This window comes from Silene latifolia, chromosome 4 (assembly GCF_048544455.1).
Source record: "Silene latifolia isolate original U9 population chromosome 4, ASM4854445v1, whole genome shotgun sequence".
In the NCBI taxonomy this organism is placed as follows: Eukaryota; Viridiplantae; Streptophyta; class Magnoliopsida; order Caryophyllales; family Caryophyllaceae; genus Silene; species Silene latifolia.
Genome location: NC_133529.1, coordinates 1,688,601 through 1,712,168, shown reverse-complemented (window position 1 = coordinate 1,712,168; position 23,568 = coordinate 1,688,601). Strand labels below are relative to the sequence as shown.

At 30.2% G+C, this 23,568-nt stretch overlaps 2 protein-coding genes across 2 annotated transcripts; one reads left to right on the top strand and one right to left on the bottom strand.

Moving 5' to 3' along the window:
- The first annotated feature begins 9,398 nt into the window (after positions 1-9,398).
- LOC141651971 (LOB domain-containing protein 16-like) lies at positions 9,399-11,915 on the top strand. The gene is made up of 2 exons (XM_074459656.1): positions 9,399-9,750; positions 11,477-11,915. The coding sequence occupies exons 1-2, from the start codon at positions 9,469-9,471 to the stop codon at positions 11,861-11,863; spliced, it is 669 nt and encodes a 222-aa protein (XP_074315757.1). The 5' UTR covers positions 9,399-9,468; the 3' UTR covers positions 11,864-11,915.
- Positions 11,916-19,381: 7,466 nt separating this feature from the next.
- Positions 19,382-20,632, bottom strand: LOC141651970 (LOB domain-containing protein 29-like). Its single transcript, XM_074459655.1, has 2 exons — positions 20,354-20,632; positions 19,382-19,819 (listed from the first exon to the last, which is right to left on the bottom strand). The coding sequence occupies exons 1-2, from the start codon at positions 20,630-20,632 to the stop codon at positions 19,382-19,384; spliced, it is 717 nt and encodes a 238-aa protein (XP_074315756.1).
- Between the last annotated feature and the right edge of the window lie 2,936 nt (positions 20,633-23,568).

Below are 23,568 nucleotides of genomic sequence, written 5' to 3'. Positions count from 1 at the left end.
TATGAGCTTGAGGAACAAGATTTTTCCAGATATTTGGAACAAAGTGATGTCACCGGTCGATCCAAACTTCCAATTGGCGGATAGAAGTTACCAGACCCGTTCCTAAGCTTTATGGGGCCCTAGGCGAAAGTGTAAATTATGGCTCTTAAAAAAATTAGCAAGCCAAATCATCATATATTTATTTTTATATTTATATTTTTAAAAAAGAAGAGAAAATGTTGAAAGGATTTGTAGCATTAAACATAATCATTAAAATTTGGTTTTCCATTTTAAAAGTAAATTAAACAATCCTTAAACATCAAAACAAATACTATTAGAGATTTCATTGTTAGAATAAATCTTAGAATAAATCAACATTAATTTTTATTTTAATATACAAATGACCGGTAGGAAAGGAGTAAAATAAACAAGACGAAAAAAATTTGAATACAACAACTACAATAATAACAATAATATGTACCAAAAAAAACAATAATAACAATAATCGTGGCAAAACATTAATCAATACATATATATATAAAGCAGAAACTTTTCGAGCGATATTAGAGAGTCCAAGTTTTTTGAAATCCTAACAAGGGTAGATTTCGAAAAAAAATTGATAGTCCAACTTTTTTAGAAATCATAACAAGAGTAGATTTCGAAAAAAATTTGATAAATAAAATAAAAAATTTAATGAATTGAAATCCTAACAAGTGTAGATTTCAAAAAAAAACAATTAATAAATAAAATTATCCTAAGAAAAGTAGATTTCTTAATATTGAAAGGATTTTTCTTACAGGTGCTTAATAAGTTAATTAAAGAAATTTTGTTAAGAATAAATTATGAAAAATACATGTACAAACTCACATTTACCATAATTAGTGAAATATTCTCATCAAACTTTCTATAATTAACTTAATGGCACATGTTAGAAAATCCGATATTGAAAACAAATCATAATAAAATTATTTTAATATAAGTAGATTAAAATTATCAAATAAATAATGGACATTCGTAATAGTTCAAGTTATCATTTTTATTTTTGCCCCACTTATGGTATCATACATTTGTAGTTTGTATTCTATCATTAAAATAAATTTAAGAAGTTGGCGGATAAATAATGAATTTATTTGATTAAAGTGTCATGTTAATATGATGTTATGTAATCTTACGTTGTTATACGGAGTATAAACTACGGTTCCATCAAAATATAGTCACTAAATAATCATTGGAGTGTGTATATAAATCGTAAATGTCTCCATATACATTCAAGTGATCAATGGATATAAAAGAATGCATCGATCTATATATGTTATTATTTTTGTTTCATCAATTTACTCTCTATAAGAATGTTGAGATTATTAGGTTAAGAAACGAAACCGAAAAGAATTGAAGTAGAATTTGACAGCTTAGACAACTCAAAGCTTTTTGTAACAATTGAGCAACTCATAGTATTATTCATATGATGAGTTGTTGATCATTTCTAAACTCACGCATTAGCCTAAATTTCAAATAAGAGTAAGTTTAAAAGAGTCTTAATAATTTAGACTACTAATTAGTAAAGGTCTCAAGAGTGAACAAATGTTATGGTCATTAATTAATTAAAATAAAAAAAATGTGCATTATGTTTTAATTTAACCAAATCTTGCTTGTGCACTACGTAATATTTACTCAACCATGTATCTTTGGGTTTTAGTATTGGTTTTACATACTAAGTAGAATTCTATTTTATACATTAAATTTATATTTACTTAGATTTCTATGTATATAGGGGTAAAATTTGAGATAGATGATCAAAGATTATGAGACTTTGAAAGTTTTTAAAGTATATTGATTTTTTGAATTTTTGATGTATGTCTATATTTTACTAATTAATTGAAAGGTAGTTGATATTTTGGTAGAACGACATAATAAGTACTCCATATTTTAATATTATAAAATACGAGTAATAGTTCTCTAGTAAGCTAATGATACCCTTATCAAGAAAATATGGAGGTTGAAGAAAGTTAATTTAGTTGGAAATACACTAACTAGACTATACAACCAATCGTATTACAACAACTATAGTTTTTTAACTTTATAACAAATTAGTTGAGCTTTGATGTATAATATATGAGCTTTATTATAATGAATACGAGCTTTTTCATATAAATTATGAACTCAAAATTTTATAATGAAGCTCAAATTTTGATGTCAAAAAAATTAAAATGTAACTCAAAACTTTTAAAAGCTCAAATAAAATACACATCAGAATTAGATATATTACGGTTCCATGCTCTTGTACATCTGGTCAACTGATTGTATAATCCTATTAACCGGTGCACACAACTATCAAACATATCTTTTGATCACTAATATAATTACCAATTTGATTAGATGCATAATAAATATATTCGTACTCGTTTGAATTGTTATTTTAGGATAAATGATGAACGACGCTCCTTTAATTTTACGTAGCCCAGGCCAAACAAACTAGCAAACCTACAATGTTTGTTCTTGGCATGAGGATCGATATTATATACATCTTCCAAATAATCTTCACATTATTCAATATAAGAACATGGTTAACAATGAGATTAATATTAAATTATAATCTTATTAAAATGTAACATGTGATACAAAAGTCTCTTGAAATATTCTGAAAAAAAATGGTTGTGGATCTCGGTGGATTCACAAAATAACATATATCTCTTGATAACAACAACCATCATTCTTTTGCTTTCCTCTCAAAAAAAAAAAAACATAAAAAAAAACCAGCCGCATAATACTAGCATAAAAAATTCTTGCAAAATCTGGTTGGATCCTGGACCAGATTTTCAAACGGCCCTTTATAGTTAGTAGAACCTGGACTAACCCTAAGATGAACGAGGACAAGAAACTCTTGATTATCAGGGTTAGTAGCAGTACGGAACTGAATTGTGTCGCCCATCCAGAGTTGCTGAGCTCTTCGATAAGCCACCCACCCAGTAAGAGCCAGAACCCCGCCAAAAACCCCGGTGGTAAAAGTCCACCACCAATGGTGGTAGGGATGCCACACGTTATCCACAAGTTCTACATGAAGCATGGGTAGGGTGACGTTCTCACAGGTGACAGACAAGTTTGATCAAGTAAAATCACGACTCTCTAAAACCTTTTGATACATTATACCAACATCCCCTAATGTTAACTAAAACCATTCAGATTAACATTAGGGAGATGAAACCTACCAAATTTGGCATAACTTTTCTCGGCGAATGGTCCCAATTTAGCGGCAACATACCATCTCCCGTCTTCATGTTGAAAAACTTGTTTATGCTGATAGTTTACGGGGTTTGGGTATGGGTTTGGGTTTGGGATATTTATGAAAATATTAGGGTCAAAATTTAGGTCAAATTGGAAATCTGAGTTTATGTATATATTGTTTGGAGGAGGTGGATTGTTGTTGACGAGGTTTAGAAGATCAAGTTCGTATTGTTGTTGGTTGTTTTGGTTAAGCAGCTGTTGGTTATAGAGTTGTTGATGTTGGTTTGGGTTTGAGTTTGGGTTCGGGTCAACAAAGGGTTCGTGTTGTTGGTTAAAGAGTTGATCGAAATTTTGGTATGAGTTGATTAATATACCTTGGCCGAGTAAGAAGGGATGTTACACCATATTCTTTCAAAATAATGTTAACCATTTAATCTACCTTGAATTATAGTTCGCAAATAAAAATATAGAAATTTTTATTTTGAAAAATTTCTTTTAGGTTGAATTAATTACATAGATCAATTGTTTTTTATGCAATAACAATAAAAGATAGAAAAATGATTGAGACCGAGGGATCATAAATAATTAAAAAAGGAAAATAATAGAAAAAAATAATAACAATAATCGTTGCAAAATACTAACAAATGTAGCAATATTCGTGACAAAATATTAATAAACCGTGGCAAAAATTTAGTAAATTGTGGAACTTTACGATGACAAACTACTAGATATTATCGAAAAAGTGCTTAGGGTTCAATTTCCGGCGCCGGAAATTAAACTCTAAGCCATTTTCTTGCACTGGTGCGGACGTCGGAATGCCGATGGTAATTGAAATCATAGGCTAACAAACAAGATATGGCTGGTCTGGATGTATACATTATGTTTGAGGAAGAAGGAAGAAAAGTAATATAGGCAAGTAATATACGCATAAAGGAAAATTATTGATAGGAGAGAGAAAAGTGAATAAATTATGGGAAAATTACATAGTTTCCTTAAGTAATTTAAAAAGATTATTTATTATGTAGTTACCAAGTAGATATAGTATTATTAACGTGTCTAAGGGTACACGTTAGAAAAACCGAGAAAAGTGCATATTAAAGCATCATACATATATTTTTGGTAGTTAAAAGAATATAGTACTCCGTTTTATTAGTTAAGTTACCAAATTTGAGAGCTACCAAAATATGGAGTATAAGTACGAAGTATAATATTGAGATCATATATATCATATACAAAATTTGTTTTTAAGGAATACTAATTCACTCATTTTACATACTAAAGATAAAGAGTTTTTGCTAAAGATAAATAGTTTTTGCTAAATTAAAAAACTAAGACGATTATTTAAGAAATTGGTATAATTGATAAGCAAATATTTTATGCAAACAAATTACCATTAGTTTTATAAAGTTAAATAAAGGATAATAATTAATTCAAAACAAAATATTTTGAAAAATATATTAGAAAAAAAGGCTTTTTTAATATAAAATACTAAATAAATTGACAAGTAAAAAGAAAATAATCTATTATATTATACAAGCTTCTTTGTTTTTCGATATCTAGCCTTAAGTTTAAGACTAGATTTGGTACAGATAACTAGATAAGTACTCTAGTTAATTTAATTAAGTTAAGTTCATCTTAATTAAGTTAAACTCTAATGAGCTCTGTTTGGAAGAAGTAATTGAAAATTACCTGGAGTGGAAAGGAGCCGAAAACTGAAAAAATAACTGAAATCGGAAAGCATAACTGATAAGATACATGAAAATTTAAAGGTGATAAGGTAACTAATTATATAAAAAATATTGGGCAAATTAGCTGAAAATGTAGCTAATTTTTGGTAAAGTGGCGTAAAGGATATGATAATTAATTATTTAATACTAGTGTAGAGCACGGTATTTTTTAGTTCTGTTTTATAAAGAGACATTCTCATTAAATTAATTATATAAATTAACTTTACCTTTAATGTTATAATGTACTAATATAATTTTAGTAAGAGGTAGAAAAGGAAAGTTTATTACCATCAGCAGACACTTTAAGTTAAATTATTTTTTGTCTTAAACCATTTTTACTTTACTATAAAAATTAACTCTATAATGTTATATCATTGCATGAAACTAATTTATGACATTAAATTACAATGAAGTGATGTAAAAATGTAAACTCTAATTAAAACGCACATAAATCTTATAACAAAAACAGGTAAAAACAGTATACCACGCATTTAAAAAAACGATTTACGAATAATTAGACTAATTTTTTTTATTTTTAATTAAAAATTATACGTCCTTTAAAATATACACTATATTTAGAGTATAACTGATGAAAGATAATACAAGAAACAGATTTACGTAATTTTAGGGTGTAAGTGATGACAATAATTATGTTAAAGACTACATAGAAGTAGGTTTGCGTAATTTTAGAGTGTAATTGATAGAGAATAATATCTATGGAAATGGAAATGGAAATGATTGCATAATAAATTATGGATTTAATGAAAAAGTCATAAATATGAATTTTAATTAAAAAGATTAGAGTTTAATTATAAGAATATATTAATTGAAAAGATAATAATGAAATGATTTTTTTTTTTACTTGTTACCTTATTTAGCTAGATGCTTTTTGAAGGGAAAACTAAAAGAATTTTTATTCTCTTAGTAGTAGAGGGATTATACATTGAAAGGGTAAAGAATGGAAGATAAATTATTTCAGATACCTGAAATCTCAAATGCTATTCTTGAATCTTGGTAGCATTTCATTTTAGATAATTTATTTGGTTAAATAAACTATTTGCCAAACACTTCTAAAAACAATCCGATAGCTGAAACTTTGGTCAAATAATAAGCTACTTTGATCAATAAGCTACATGAAGTGTCGTGCCAAAAAGAGCCTTAGGCTCTGTTTGGCAATGCATTTCAGGTATCTTATTTGACCAAAATTTCAGGTACCTTATTTTTTTATTAGCGTTTGGTAAGTAGCTTATTTAATCAAATAAAATACTTGAAATAAAATGCTACCTAGAGTAGCATTTGACATTTCAAGAACCTGATTTGCTTTTTTTTTTTTTTTTTCTTTTTTTAGTTCTTAAATCTATATTATTAAATAATTATTATATTCTTATACGCCATTTCACCGAAATCAGTTACCTTTTCAGTTAGTTTGACAAACATTTTTTTTATATAATCAGTTATTTTATCAACTCTTAATTTCCCGGTACCTTATCATCTACCTTTTTAAGTTTCAGTTAGATTTTCAGTTTGAAGCTATCTTTTTAAGTTTCAGTTACATTTTCGGTTAATTTTACCAAACGGAGCCTTAGTAATGCGTATCATTTGAATGCATATTAAGTAATTCAGTTATGTCTCAAATTTATATCATCTAAACTTCACTTAAAATATAAAATATAAAATGTATCAATCCTTTTTATTATTCATGATATGCATGCATGGTTCACTCCAAGACTTCATGTGATCGTCAAAAGATTCAGAAATTACTTTAAACTTGCTTTAATGCCTTAGGTTTGGAAGACCCAACCAACAACGTACACGGCCTTCCGCTAACAAAGATGTTTATGAAGACTTTCTAAAGTCGTTCCTGAAAGGGAAAGCCACAAATGTTTTTTTCTTTAGCCTACTATACAATTTAGTCTAGATTTGAGTTGGTAAAAACCCTAATGATAATATTAATTTCCTTAATTTTTAATTTCAAAGTTAAATAGCAATATATACTCTATATATACTTCATATGACCGTATATAACAATTAAGACCTTCGTTCGTCTCTTTATTATCGTGAGATAAAATTTGATATCTACATGCAGACTGCAGTAACATAAAATATAATTTAGATTATAATGTTGTTATATGTATGAATACAATCCTACTTATATTATACATCGCATGTAACAACTAAAACACGAGTATAGAATACCTAGCCCAGAAACTGGTGAGACATGCATATTTCACATTAAGTTATTAAGAGGTTGTTTTTCTCGTTTCCTTTTATACAGTTTTGTAATCATTTTATTATTGATCGTGCATCAAAATAACCTGCTCATAGTACACATTTTTATTACAAACATATTAACTTTATAATCACAAAATTGTGACATTTTCAGTAATGCCACATTTTATATTGTTACCATTTTTTCTGGAAATTATAATTAATCTTCCAATATTGAGAAACCGTCTCTTATAAAACCTACTTAAAACAGATTGAAATTCCTTGTGAAATAAACTTACATCAAGTGCGAGTGGATAGTATACGTAGTAGCTAAGAAGCAAACAAAATTGTTTCTCCTAACAAACGCGGCGTTCGGCGGAGAAAAAAAAAATGTTCGAAGGTCCAAGTGACAAAGTGGTCTTCAAAATCAAAGTCATTAACATAAAATAAAATAATATCGCAACAAAATTAAGCAAAGCATTATCTTCAAAATCAAAGTCATTAACAGAATTTTGACTAAGCCACATCACTCTACTAAGTGTACCAGGTTTTGTACTATTCATATATTACTCCCTTCGTCCTGTTCAATTGGTATTATTTGATTTTGGTATAAAGACCAAAAAAAGAGGAGAAATCAATTATTAAATGACAAGTGGACCAAGTTGGAGGTGAAAGATCAAATTTTTCATCAAATGCATCCTAAAAAAAAAATTGACTGAAACACCCCAAAATGGAATAGGACAGCAACAAATAACCGGGACGGGGAGAGTATTAGTACTCACATCAATTGACTGAAACTCCTAACCGCTTATTTAAAAGATGAGAGTTTTTAGCACTCACATAAACTAACTTCGATATACCAAAGTTGGCTGGTGTGAGTGGTAAGGGAAGGGCTCTCATCTCTTAAACAAGTGGTCAGGGGTTCGATTCCTGATTCTTGCGAATGAAAAAGTCAAATTTGGGAGGGGTCAACCCATTAAATTGCCTTCAGTATCCCGAAGGAGATTGCCCCAACTGTCGGTAGGGGATACTCCTGGTCAACACCAAAAAAAAAAAAAAAAAAACTAACTTCGATATATTATATGATAATTTTAATTAATGAATTAAATTAAAAATATTGTAAGCAAAAGTGCATTCAAATCAAGTGAAGGTGGTTAGTCATTACTCCAAGGTGGAGTGGACAAATTATTAAAATCATTACCATATTAATAAATAAAGTACAATGATCTCATGGATTAGTGGTTGGTTTGTGACTTAATCACATTGAATTATTAAGTTTAAACTACAAAATGTAAAAAGGTTGTGCATATATAGGCTCCTCTATTAATTGGCTATATCATTCATCAATTTAAACTTTTGATTGCGATGATCTTTTATATAGTATCAAAATCTGATATCCTTGAAATCCTCGCATATTTTTGGGTGAAAGAATAAAATGAGGTATATAATCATTAATAAAGACTCCTCAACTATCAGTTTAAACTTCTAATATCAACATCTCCCATATAACAAGTACCCCTGATAAATAAAAAGAGATTGAATTAAACATATATCTTCTAAAACTATTAACACTAAACCTCCTACGGAGTATTTAATAACATAAACTCTAACAATATTATATAGAAACAAGAAAGAGTGTGTAAGAAACAAAACTTAGCACCATCCAAGTGTAATTTTCATATTACAATCGGTTTTTTATTAACACGATCATATTCATCTTAAATGTAAATTAAAACGGATCGAATATTACTTCACATACAGTATTGGACAAGAATTAACCATTTCCTTGATATTATGCTTTTTATTCAATATTCATCTATCCAGGAGCGTTTAATATCCCGAGTGACTACGGGCGGTGGAACCGGACCTCCAGTTTGGACCACTGAATTTATAAGCTTTACTGATAAAATTCAATACAAACTTTAACATGTAGTAAACTTATATATTTATATTTAGGATATCATTTTTATATGCTGCACCGAACCTCCATTTACTTTAAGACAACCCTGTATCTATCTAATCGATTTCATTGTTTAAGATAGATATATTCACCTTAATCTAGAATTTTTTTTTCATATTAACTAATACCAAATGTCCCCTTAACCCATGCATTAATGGACCCACATGACCTACCAATTCACATATAAATTGACCACCTCTTATTATTATGACCCACATCACCCCAACTCAAAACTCACACATAAAGTCATTGACCCTTAACTTAGATTTTAGCACCATTACCTAGTGCACTCGTGTGCCTAACAATATCTTTTGTAACTTCCTAAAACTCTTACATTCTCAAAGTAACAAACTATAACACTATACGCAAGCCATGGCAGCTGGGGTTGGATCTCCTTGTGGAGCATGCAAATTCTTGAGGCGAAAATGCGGTCCTGACTGCGTTTTCGCCCCGTATTTTTGCTCCGAACAAGGTCCGGCCCGATTCGCGGCTATTCATAAGGTGTTTGGAGCTAGTAACGTGTCCAAACTTTTACTTAAGCTTCCGGTTCATGAACGGTGTGAGGCTGTTGTTACTATAGCTTATGAAGCTCAGGCTCGGGTTCGAGACCCGGTTTATGGTTGTGTTGCTCACATCTTTGCCTTGCAACAACAGGTAAACCCTAAAAAAATGAAAGTTTTTATAAGGATCTAATAAGTGCATCCTAAGTCCTAACAATGAAAATTTTTCATTTTTATTTAAAATTTTTCATTTTACTACTAATTTATTACTCTCTAAAATTTTATTATTTGTGGTTTATCTAGGATTTTAAATCATAATTCCGTCACTGCATCAATCACGTACCGTCTTTTTTTTTTAGTATGAGAAGATATAAAGTCATTCTTCTCTTGTCTTAGATCAATTGTAATCTTCCAAGTTTTTTATGTTTTTATACTTTTACCCAACTCATCAAAACATAAGATCAACTTGATTACATGAAAGTTCTTAAATTGTACATCAATCCTTCTGTTTTATTAAATTTCTAAAATATTCAAGTTAAAAGAAAAAAAGAAAAGAGTAAAGGATTACTTCCTCCGTCTTATTTATTTGTTTACCTATTTTATTTTTTGTGAGAAGTATTTTAATCAAAGATAAACAAATATGTGATACGGAGGGAGTACTATGTTAGTGGAAAAGATGAGGAATGAATAAGTTGAATTATTCAAAATCATTAATTTTATAAACCCTCCCTTCTTTCAATTCATTTCTATGCAATTGTTCAAAATCGATCTACGGAATTTTTTTGACTAAACGTATGAAAATGACTTGAAAGAAATGAGTGTAATTTCCCTATTATATAGCCAGTCCCTCCTGCCCTAGGCTAACTCCTCGATAGATTATCAAGTGTCCAATATTAGTAAGAGTCTATCTTACGAGTGTTGTAAGCATGAAACAGATCCATTTAATTACATGCAATGCATGTTACATACTATGTAAGTATGTGAGTTGCTTTAAATGTGTTTACATATTACATCCACAAACCAATCGTTGGTTGGCGCAGTGGTAGCATGGGGCTGCGCCAGGGGCGGAACCAAGAATAGAATGTATCTAGGGCTAGATTAATATACTACTAAACTAGATATGTTAAAAAAAAACTACTTGCAACATACCTTTATATCGAGATAGATATTTTACTAGTTTAACTAATTTGTACTATGATACATACCCGAAAAAAAATATATCACGATCGATATGACAAACCGATAGTAAAGTTTAGCATAAGGAAATGCGGTTTAGAAAACCATTTTATTTAGAAAACCGATACTAGTATACAATATTTTATCAAAAAAAATATGAATGTTAGGGACTTACGGAGTACAATGCTTAATAATACCACACAATCAAAAATTAGGGATAAATTTCCTCATATGTTGTGAAAACTTAATTCGGTAATAATGAATAAATGAGGAGGAAATAATGGGCATCTTTTCTAACAACAAAAATTTAATTGAAGAAATGCTCTGAGCGAGAATTGAACTTCCACCGTTTGGTTAGCAGAAAACATACAAACCATCTATGCTATAGTATACTCATGCAATCTTTGTTCACTCAATTTTATATCTCAATTCATCTAGGGCTATAGCCCTAGTAAATATGGGCTAAATCCGCCCCTGGGCTGCGCTTGGTAGGGAGGTATGCGGATCGATCCCCCACAACTGCGATTGAGAGGGGTTTAAATACCGTAATCCTTGGACACGCCCCGAAATCCGGATTAGTCGGCCCAATGTGGTTCGGATTACCGGATGGTTTAGACCAAAAAAAAAACATTTTACATCCACAATGTATTAAAATAAGAATTTGAAGTCTAACATATTTTTTTTGTTGAATTTTGTTTGTATAGGTAGCATATTTACAAGCACAATTAATGCAAGCAAAGGCACAATTATCAAACAATCAAGTACACAACCATACTATGGATCAAAACCAATGGAGTGCACATCATAACTTCGTCGGAGTGCCACCAACAACCACCACGGCCACCGTCACAGCGCAAAACTACGTGAATAACCCTATATCATCACCTCAAAGTTCACTTGACTCAATTGACTACCAACAATGTGGACATGGTCATGGTCATGGTCATGATCACATGGATATGGTGGAGATGGCAATGCATGACTTTGGTGGTGTAATTCAAGCAAAAAATGAGGGTATAATTGGAAAGAAAAGATCTCATGATGATATTGGTGAACTTGAAGAGCTTGCAATTAGAATGATGGGAAATTAACATTTATTTAATTAATTTATTTTATTTTGTTGCAAGTGTAATATTTTATCATCTATGAATGTAACTAAATTAAGGAGGAATAATCACGGATGTCAGAGAGCCTTACCGCCCTAGTAATCCTACCCAGTTCGAGTCTAGGGAGCTAATGTTAATTAGTGGATTATTACTAGTTTACTATTAAGATTATGTTTTCAACATATTTACCCTTTAATTCTTGTTTATAGAAATTCATGTTAATTTAAATAGTTTTTTTCTTTGAATTAATTTAATTGTGAGTGCAAGATATGATTGTGTCGGAGCTATTGTTTTGATTATATTTCCGATCACTAATATAATTACCGATTTGATTATATGTGTATGCTCGTCTTATACAATACTAACTCATTACTCTAGGATAAGAAATTTATACAATGCTTCATTGCTTCCTTATAAATTATTCAAAATGTGTTATGTTTGTTCTTCACATGACGATATCCTATACATTTTCCAAATAATCTTCACTTTTTTCGATAGATCAGATATAAGAACATTATTGTAAATAATGATAATTAAGAAATTACAATCGAGCTATATACGATAAATCAATGTGAGACTTCATATATATTGCATATTAAAATGCGTTTATGTTTAACTTAGATAAACTGATAAGGAAAGGTAGGTCTGACTTTCAAAATGCTAGTCTTTCCTCTAATAAAGATTGTGTTACTGGTTCCTTTTCAACCAAAGGTCTAAATAACACAAGCAGCTTAACCTTTAACGTTATCATTCCCCATAACTTATGCGCGAAAATAACAGATGATAATCAATCTCAAATTAACCTCATTACCATGCACATATACTTTAATAACATAATGTAAAAAGTCAAATCATTTTATTCATTTACCAAGCAACGGATCTTTTCGAGCCCATCAACTCTATAGTCCAACATTGTTCAAAGTCAAGCAATTAAACTAATTAATTATATTACACCTAAAATAGTGTAATTTACCAAATCACCATCATTAGTGAAATAAAAGACAAAAAAATGTATAAAAAATTAGTAAATGAATGATAGTGTCCAAATTAGTTTGACCAAATGGGTCATTCCCTTAATAATTGGACAACCTGAGCAACACGTTGGATGTGATTAACAAATGGATTAGTGGATAATTAAGTATTTAATTGTCTTTCTAAGTTCAAACAAAGTGAGATCAGTCAAGCTAGGAAAACTTTGTTGTGTAATGGCAAAATGGGGACAAAAGTGAAAGGGACGTACGTAATCACTTTGGAAGTTGAAAAGAAGGTCAAAGTAGCAACGAATGCTAAATTGGTTTTCAGAATCGGAGTTTATATCTTATCGTTTGTTTTAGTTAACTAGCCGAATGTTAGATTTGAGTAATATTTACTACAAAAACTAAGTTTTCCTATCGGGGATGTAGCAAATTACCCCCATTACTTTCATACTATGTGCAAATCAACCCCTTAAGTTTCACTTGTAGCAAATTAGCCCCATAAATTTTTAAAAATGTGTAATTAAGCACAAATCAAATTTTCTATCATTTTTTAACTAAATAAATATTATAAAAATATATTTGAACATGTTTTTTTGATAATCAGGAATTTTAGAATTTATATTTTATTAAATATTTGGACTTTCAATAATAGTATAATAATTAATTTAGTAAATTTTATTCTTAAAAATAAGATTTGTGCTTAATTACACATTGGGAGAAACTTATGGGCATTGTTGTCAGAATCCCGATTCGTTCCTACGATTCTACGATTTTACGATCTAAAAATGCTTGACCGATCCTGGATCTTACGATTCTATCATGGTTGTAGAATCTTACGATCCTAATCATATGAAAATTTCTAGAGGTAGAATCATAATACGATCCTACGATCTTACGATCCGATTTCATAGTAAAAAAAATTAATATATATTTTTATATAATGACATCGTAAACTCAAATTTCGGGTAAGTTGTAGAAACATGTTCATATAATAATATTAAAATCATTAATTATCAATATTTTATGGATAAATATTAATAAATAAGTATTTTATCTTCAATGATATGTTTTTACCAAAAAAAAATAACTATAATTGGTGAGTTTGTAGAATCTTACGATTCTACGATCCGATTATACCGATTCGATCCTACCCTCCCCGTCGATCCAAAGTAGAATCTCGATCCTGACAACATTGCTTATGGGGGTGATTTGCTACATTAATAAGTTAGGGGGCTTAATTGCACCTAGTATCAAACTTGTGGGGGTTATTTGCTATATTTCCCGTTTTCCTATTATACGAAATTTCAAATTGTCTTTTAGAATCGACTTCTCAAATTCATTTGACGTTCCTAGTAAAAAAATGTTGTTATGATTATGAATAAGAAGTTTTGCATTTGCATGGAAACATGTGCAGTATCAAGGATTTTAAATACAAAGGGTTTGTGTATTGGAGCAGTAATAATCTGTTTTGTTTTATCTACTTATATGGATAGTACTTAATTCGTCACAAACACAAGTTTGTGACAAATATATCCGTTATAACTTACTCTGTACTAGGGAGACTTGCTGATGCTTGAAGTATATCAACTAAGAGAAACTACTTGTTTATACGTTTATTGTGTAATGGTAAAAAGGGGACCAAAGAGAAAGGGACGTGTGATCAGTAATCACTTTAGAAGTAGAAAAGAAAGTCAAATTAGCAAATGTTAAGATTTACGAGTAAAAAGCTTTGGGTTTTTGCTTTAGAAACAAAGTGGTCTTCGTGAACTATAATCTATATATAGATAAACCTAAAAGCTAAAATGCGGGCTATGCGCATATTTTATATACTTATTAATCTTATTCAGCCTATAATTAAAAAATTTTTCTCTAATATATGTAAGAAGTATTATAATAAAATGTGAATTACAGACTGAATAGGAGGGAGTACGTTTTAATTCACTATACTTTCACCAAAGCCTTTGTATTTAATTCAAGACCGGATCAGACTGAGTATTTTAGAAATCGAAATTTTTAGGTCCGGTGATTTGTCTACATAAATTTCGTTTTTGGTATTAGGTTCGGTTTGGATTTGTCCTGTTTGGGGTCGAGACTAGTCTTCGATTGATGCTTATATACCTTAATCAAAGGACTAAGGAGTGATGCTTATCTAAATTTCAAATAAAGGGTATTAAGTAAGGTGTAACGATTTTATATTGAAAAATAAAGGAAATATTATTTTTTATCGAAACCTAATTTTGGTAGAATGGGATGTTCGTGCATACATGACGATATTGCTAAAAAAAATCTATTTCGATCACAAAAAAACTTAAAAAGGGAAAATTTTAGAGAGAATATGAGAGTTCCGAAAATGGAGTACAAAAACTGTGGAAATATTAAATACACTTTTTTTTTATTTTAGTAATATAATATTTCAAAGTGATAATAGACAATTTTTGTTATCAAATTATGTCGATTTTATAGAATATTAAAGTTAATAAACTATTCTCTCCGTCCCAGTTATTTATTTACCTTTACTTTTGGCACAAAAACTAAAAAAAAAAGAGGAGGGGTTAATTATTTGATGACAAGTGAACTAAATTGAATGTGGATGATCTAATTACCCATCAAAAACATTTACAAAATACGGAGTAGAAACGTAAAACAATTGACCGACATGTCCCAAAATAAAATAGGTTAATAAATGATTGGGACGAAGGGATTGTGTTTTTGAAGGCTGCTATTTTTTGGGCCAGTCACTGATACAGCACTTTGGGCTGATTAAATTATTGCAATTACAAGAGATTAATGATTGGGCTTATACCGCAGCCAAAATTAAAAGAAGCCCAAATATAAACGAATTGGGTTAAGGGAACGAAAGTTTGAGTACTCGAAGAAGTGTGTGTGCAGTTAGTCTTTCTTAAACGGTCATATTCATTATTGTAAAACGAGTCAAATACTATTCTATATAAATAAAACAAATATTTTATATTGATGGTATATCAATTTAAATATATCGAATATCAATTATTATTATCATTATCTTCTGTTTGGTAAATGGTATATTAGCCAAATTTCAGCATATTGGAGGGGTTTAGCGTGTTTGATTTACGAATATGCTATTTAGAGCGTTTGGTTAATGACATATTGAAATAGCATATTGGGGTCCAATATGCTATTTTGCAATATGCTGCTCCTACTAGCATATTAGGTTAGCGGATTAGAAAGAAAAAATATTGTCTTATTTAACCCCTTAAAAAATACTAACCTTCCTTTTATATATTAAATAAATAATTTATTCATATCCTTATTTGTCATTTTACAAAGAATCTAAACAATCTGCTAATCTAAAACTATCAATTACCAAACACCTCTAAAACAATTCTGCTAAATAAATCTGCTAGTCAAACCCGCTAAATCATTATGCTAGTCAAATCTGCTTTCTAAATCTGCTTCTACTAATATTAATCCGCTGTTTACCAAACAGGACCAAGGTTATCAAAATAAAATAAAAGTGTTTAGGATTGTTATTTTGTTTGTAGGTTGATTTTATACATAAAACAATCCATCTTGAACGATTTGTGTTTCATTGTTTTCTTAATTTCCATATTTATACTTTCTCCATTTCATTTGGTTAATTCTGTCTATTAATTTCCATAAGCAGAACTATAAATGATTTCTATTTTTTTTACATGACCGATATCGTTAAATTCAAGATATGTATCTTATGTTTTCTTCAATGAAAAGTTTGCAACATTATGAAAATAAAAATTACAACGTCTAATCCATTGTTTTGCATGAATTTTCGCCTCGAGTTCATAGATTACGAATGTGTTAAGGACTTAATGAGCATTAACATTACATAATTACGGAGTACATCTTTTTACGGTTGACGAGTAAAAACCATGAATAAGATCGAATCAGTTGGTTAGGGTTTTCTAAGTGCCAATTACTGGCCACTAAGTAATTAATTATAGGACCCTTAATTACATCATTTATCCAATAATCAAGCTATTATACACTTAATTGAAAATAACTTGGATGATATATTACTCCGAGTGTTACATGTTACTCCGTACAAATTATGCAGATGCCAACTAGTTTATTGATCTATGATGCTTATGACATGAGTTCCGATCTAGCATTAAAATTGTCTTTATGACTTCCTAAGACATGCTACAAAGTGTAAAGGGTAAATTCTTCCAAGATAAGATCATCAACTAATTAAGTAAGGAAGAAAATAAAAGGTACTCGTAATTATTTTCTTGCATGGTAAATTTTTTAACGTGTTCCCTGAAAATACACCTTAGAAAAATCGGTAATATATTTTTTAGCAACTATAGAGTAATAGAGACTATATAATTATCGGTAATATAGTTTATGTTAACCGACCTCAAATTTTAACATTTTTTTTATCGTTCCTGTTATACCAAGTGTTTTACTCCGTATATATTAGTCGTGTTACGGTGAACATGCCTACAAATTACCACATTTCATGGCTTTATCAAAAAAATTAACAAACATGCACGAATCTTTTTAACCTAGTTCCTCTTAAAATACTTCTGATGAACATTTTTTAAAAAATATTTCCCAGTAATTATATCCCTTAAGATATCCTAAACAAAATACATAGATGCACCAAGATCAAGGTCAATTTTAGTGGCAAATCCCAAATAAATCCGTACATCAAGATAAGAGCATCAATATTAACAATTCCGCTTCCTCCTTATAATCAACATTTCACACTAATTATCAAGATAATTAATCATAATCCTTGTATGGCATAGCCGAGACAGCGCGAATATATTGATCTATGAACCTTAATTATTTACTAGGAAGGAGTTAGGTCTGTCTCTAATCACCTAACCAAATGAGGAAAACGTGCTTTATATTCTCGGGATCGTTCACCGGTACTTAATCCGTCATGTCGTTTGTATTAGACTGCCTCACTTATAGGTCTAATGTTTCATTGTAACTTGTAAGTTCCTCTTTATCAGGGTTTCAAAATTGCGCTACTGCAAATTTCAGCTAACATAACCGATAAAGTTACAACAAGTGGTACTTATAACTTGTATGATTCTAGTTAGGGCTGAGCATAGGTCCAAGATCGGACCGGATCGGGCCAAATCGGACCGGACCGAAGACCGAAAATAAAATTTGTGTGGACCGAAGACCGGACCTAAAACTTTCGGTCTTGGACTGGACCAAACCCGAAATATTCGGTCCGATCCGGTCTTAGACCGAAATGGACCTAGAACTAATTCTTTCACTATTTCGTGTATGATAATTACATTTAAGTTTAACTAAATTAAATGTCGATGAATAATAAGACGATTGTTTTTGAGAAATAAATACTCAATATTAATTTATAATGTCTTGTGAAGATAAAATGGTAATTTAGTTTATAATATTCTAATAATAGTCTTTAGAAACATAATATTCGGTCCATTTGGTCCGGACCTAAAATATCCGGGTTTGGTCCAGACCGGACCGAAGACCGAAAACTCAAAAAATGAGGACCTAGGACCGAATCTAAAAAATTCGGTCCGGGTTTGGTCCAGACCAAATGGTCCGGTTCCGGACCTAAACTTGCTCACCCCTAATTCTAGTTAGCAACATATCTGCTCTTGTGGCTCTTTTTATACACAAACACACACCCAAAAAAAAAAAAAAAAAAAAAAAATGTTCTAAGGTGGCTACAACAATTAACGTCTTAGTACCAATTTATTTTTGAGATCGGTTAATATGAACCATTAGATATAGCCGCCAATGTGAAATGAAAAACAAAGAAGATGAAATCAAATTGATATTGCAATGTTCATGAAGTCTTACTTACCTAGCTATAGGTCCAACCGTCCAGTTAATCAACAATTATCTTAATCATATCAAGCTGAATTATTTTCACACACTATAATATGATGAGACATGCAAATGTCAATTAACTTACTCGGTAAAGTCACGGAACGATGGTACTCATGACCTGGGTTTGAACCAGGTCGGCATCAAAATTGCCCTTATCCCTTTATACCAAATAAAATAAGATGATAGGACATGAGGAAATCCAAGAAAGGGTAGCTGAAGAAACTGAGAGGAAAAACTAGGGTTAGTAAAAGACTTGACTAATTAGTGATGTTTAGGTCAATAATTAAGGTATTTGTTAGGTCCGTGATTAAAATTAATTCATCATAGTAAATTAAATATTCAATTAACTTTGATGAAAAACCGCATTTTTATCATTAATCCAACATCTAAAATGGGTTTAGAAGGTCATGAAAGTGATGATCATAGGAGATTAATTAGGGTTTCTTAAAAAAGCAAGGTATAAATAAACATATGAACATATATTTATATATCTAGAAGCTAGAATAGGGATTTTTTTTTTTCTATTTAATGATTGCAACCAAATTAAATTGCATCTTTGATCCTAAAAGTGAAAAGGAAAAATGAATGCAATAAGAGTTGCATCTCAAAAATTGGATAGTAATAATAATATAAGATTATAACTTTAATTTGATAATCTTCACCCATAAATAAATTCTTTGATTTTTCATGAGTGTTGAGGATAACCGAAAGCCATGGAGTGGAGATCATCTGTGCCATGGAAAGACCATTTTGCTTTGTTCTCGAGGTCATAAGAAGACCCTTCATAGCTAGCAAAGGACACATCTTGATCATTATCTTGAACCATAGAGCTATGGTTATTATGATTCATAAACCCACCTTGATGATGATGATGATCTCCATAGATTGTTGATGATTCCGCGGAACAATTGAGATTATTTGGATCGAATGGAGGAAGCATATGTGGATACTCGGATTGTAGCCAACTTTGAACATCTTGTGGATAGTTTGAATAGGAACATTCTCCTTTGATTCCATAGTATCTTTCACTAGGGTTTGAAGTAGAGTTATTATTACCATTGATCATGTTTTGTGCTATTGCTTGTTGCTTCAAAGTTGCTAGTTGTGCTTGTAAGCTCACAACCTACATAATTTAGATCCAAAATGTTAATTAAGATCATGTGATTAATTACCATCTTTTAATTTAACAATAATCCTTATGATCACATAAATAACATTATACCTCCAGTGGTACAATAGTATCGTACAACCAAGTTATAACTTATCGAGCTTATGTGTAATTGTTTTGAGCTTTCATAAAGTTAATTTCTTTTATGTTTAAGTGAGTGAGCTCAGAAAATTTATGGTATAGCTCGACTTCTTTAAAACAGAACTCGAAAACTTTATTATATAGCTCGGGTTCTAGAGCATACAACTGGGTACAACTGGTTGTAGGATTTATTAACTGTTATGATCATGCCCTTTAAATTAAGGTTACAAATTTAATTAAATGCACAAAATATATCATCTACATATATATAATTATTTGTATAAATATAGATGGTGTATGTGATGAGTCCTAAAATTTCATGGATATGACAAGGTATGCGATCAGATGTATGCAGTCATACCCAAGTGGTATGGTGACAATACAAAGACACTGTTTTCGAATTATTACCTGTTGTTGTAGGGCAAAGATATGGGAAACACATCCATAGATAGGATCTTGGAGTCTAGCTTGAGCCTCATAAGAGATAGTGACGGCGGCCTCACTCCGGTCACTCACCGGCAAATGGCCAAGGAGTTTTGCAATGTTGCTAGCTCCAAACACCTTGTGTATGGCAGCAAAATGAGTAGCACCTTGTTCATGACAAAAATAAGGTGCAAAAACACATCCCCTTACACATTTCCTCCTAAGAAACTTGCAAGCTCCACAGGGAGAACCCGAACCGGCCATATTTAGATCTTAATTAATTAATTAGTTTTTGTGTGATTAATGTTTAAAGTAGTGCTTTTATTTTGTCTAATTACTTAATTAGAGTATGTAATTAAAATAGCTTGTGTTTATGGTTTATGAAGTAGGCAAAAGCATTAAGAAGCTCCATGTATATAAACACCATAGGTAGAGGGAGGTGGATGATATGTTAATCAATTTTTAATTACATTTATGTTCCCTTAATGGCCTACAAACTTGATTATTATTTTGGTTAATTAATAATTAATTTGAAGCTTTATTTTCACCTCTTCCAATTTCATAAGATCATACCCTATTTTTAATCGCGGTTATAGTATGAGACTGTTGTATGGTGCGATCGCGTAGAAAATGACCATTTTATGACAAAAAAGCAACTATTTTATGGCAAAAATAACTACTTTTTATTATTATAACGCGACCACTTTTTACAAATATTCATTTTTTAACTTAAAATGATTATTATTTATCATAAAGTAATCACTTTTTATCGGTAACACACAGTTGCACACAATAATTACTAGTAATCTTTAATAGTGTGTCACTCTAATTAAAGATTTGCACCTGCAACATCCTTAAAAGACAAGGCTAAGGCATAAACCAAACCCATATCTATCTGTATGTTTATTGGATCTTTTATTTAATTGGTACTAATCTCCTTTTTATGATCATGGAATTATAAAAATAATAATCTTCTATTACAACATAATAATATATTGTACACAAAGTCCCAATTTTTGTTATTCTAGAATAAACGGGTTATAAGGTGTCGTGAGTATTATCCCTCGATAACACATTAATATTTTGAACCATTATTTAGCATTACCGGATACATTTAGGAAAAAGATATTGTAAGTTTACTAATTACTTATTGGACATATATACGATATTCTCTTCATTTATTTTAATTCAGTATGCACCATTACTTTTGCGACAAAGTTGTAGGAAATAAAGAGATATTTTATGATTTCTTATTGAAAGTAGAAATGTAATGGATATATCAGTGGTGAGTCTTGTATGAGATGGTTTTGCATGTGAAAATAACTCAATTACATATGTGTTGCTACTTGCTAACATATTATTAATTGAATAATGGGTGAGTGTTTCTTGTAATTAAAATGTTCCATATCGTTCTATGATTGATTTGAATTTGAATCGTTATAAAGAAAAATGTAGCGAATTTTTGTAATCTTGTAATATATATCCCTAGAAAACTTAATTAATTCCTAAATTATATGCTTATTGTTCATTAGTTTGTTTGATTGTATCTAATAAATTTTAGGGAGAATGCACATGGTGCCCTTGAGGTTTGCCATTTTGCACGATATACCCAAAATTTTGATCCGGAAAACTTTAAGAGGTCATAACTCGTGTTTAAAAAATCGGAATGTGACGGGTTTTTTTTTCATATCGATCGTCTTTTCGAGAACTACGATTTGGAAAAAAAAATAGTCGTATTTGGATCCCGTGGCTAGGAGTTTTAGTATGTCAAAGTTTTTTTTACCGAACTAACTTTGAGTAACCATATCTCTTGGTAACGAATTCCAAACTTGAATTTTTTTTTTTCAAATCGTAGTTCTCGAAAAGACGATCGATTCGAAAAAAAAACCTCGTCACATTTCGATTTCTTAAACACGAGTTATAATCTCTTAAAGTTTTCCGGATCAAAATTTTGGGTATATCGTGCAAAAGGGCAAACCTCAAGGGCACCATGTGCATTTTCCCTAAATTTTAATTTTGGATGACTCAAATCATAATCAGCAGATAGCTACACTGCTGCCTCTTTTAACTACATTCTGCGTGATATGATTTGGACAAGGACAAACTTCTTGAGTCAATCCATCATATATATGAGCTCCATTATTATGGTCTTGATTATAACTTTTATTTTATATTAGAAATATGATTTGTATGGGTTGGAATCCATCACACAATGATCTAGTGATTTTATTCTCTTCAATATTACGTATTTTAATCCAAATTCGAGTTAAGTAGGATCATAAGAACAAAATGGTAAAAATTTCCTTGTATATATAATTTAATACTTTTATAACAGTGCGGATTATCAAAATTCGAGAATTCTAACTAAGTTAGTAATAACCCTTTTTCCTTAAATCCTCTCCAATGATTGAGTGATTGACCTTGTGATTTAAAGTTGAATTTACAACTTGGAGTTCACTAGCTCAATCTCCAAAATATGTACCTCTTTTTTTTTTTTTTTTTTTTTATCTTTTAGCCATAGCTTATATGTTAAAATCACTTAAATCCTTTTTCTTCTAGCTTAATTTCAGTTTGTTTAATTAAGTTAAGTTTAACTCCATTCAGTTTGGCTTATCTTTATTTAAATTAACTCTAACGTCAATTCCATTTAGTTCATTTTAATTCAGTTCAGTTAGGCTTCATTTAATTCAGTTCTTTTCAGTCGCAATGACCAGAGCCTTACTCTTCTAGCTACTAATAATATAACTAATGAAAAAACAATTATAATAAGACGACAATGCTAGAATAATGTAACAACAAGTATGATTAAACCACAATTATAATCATAATGTAGTATGCATCATCCAATTTTGATGGCTCAATTAACAAGTGATTAAGCTCTTAATTAATGCAATAAGCATAAACTTTTACATGTGATGTTAAATTCTGACACAAAACCAGTTCAACCTGACAATTCCATTTTGTATAATTTTTTTAATGGTCCCCATTTTATCATTTTTAAGTTAATTGGAGGAAATAATTAAGTAAATTTAGAGACATTGCAAATCTATAATTGGTTGATAATATATTTAATCATGAAAAAAAAACATAATATACTTAGAAAGTTCTATTGTACATTTCAGACACATTGGGACATTGTTAATAAAATATGGTTTCTAATTACATAAGCAAGGCTCTAATTGTTGGGCTAATGGTTATGT

Bases quoted from the DNA above. Each gene is read 5' to 3' on its own strand.
- LOC141651970 (XM_074459655.1), bottom strand. From the start codon at position 20,632: ATGGCCGGTTCGGGTTCTCCCTGTGGAGCTTGCAAGTTTCTTAGGAGG. The intron at 19,820-20,353 runs GTAATAATTCGA...TAAATTATGTAG, and splicing joins TCTTTGCCCTACAACAACAG to GTTGTGAGCTTACAAGCACA.
- LOC141651971 (XM_074459656.1), top strand. From the start codon at position 9,469: ATGGCAGCTGGGGTTGGATCTCCTTGTGGAGCATGCAAATTCTTGAGG. The intron at 9,751-11,476 runs GTAAACCCTAAA...TTGTTTGTATAG, and splicing joins TCTTTGCCTTGCAACAACAG to GTAGCATATTTACAAGCACA.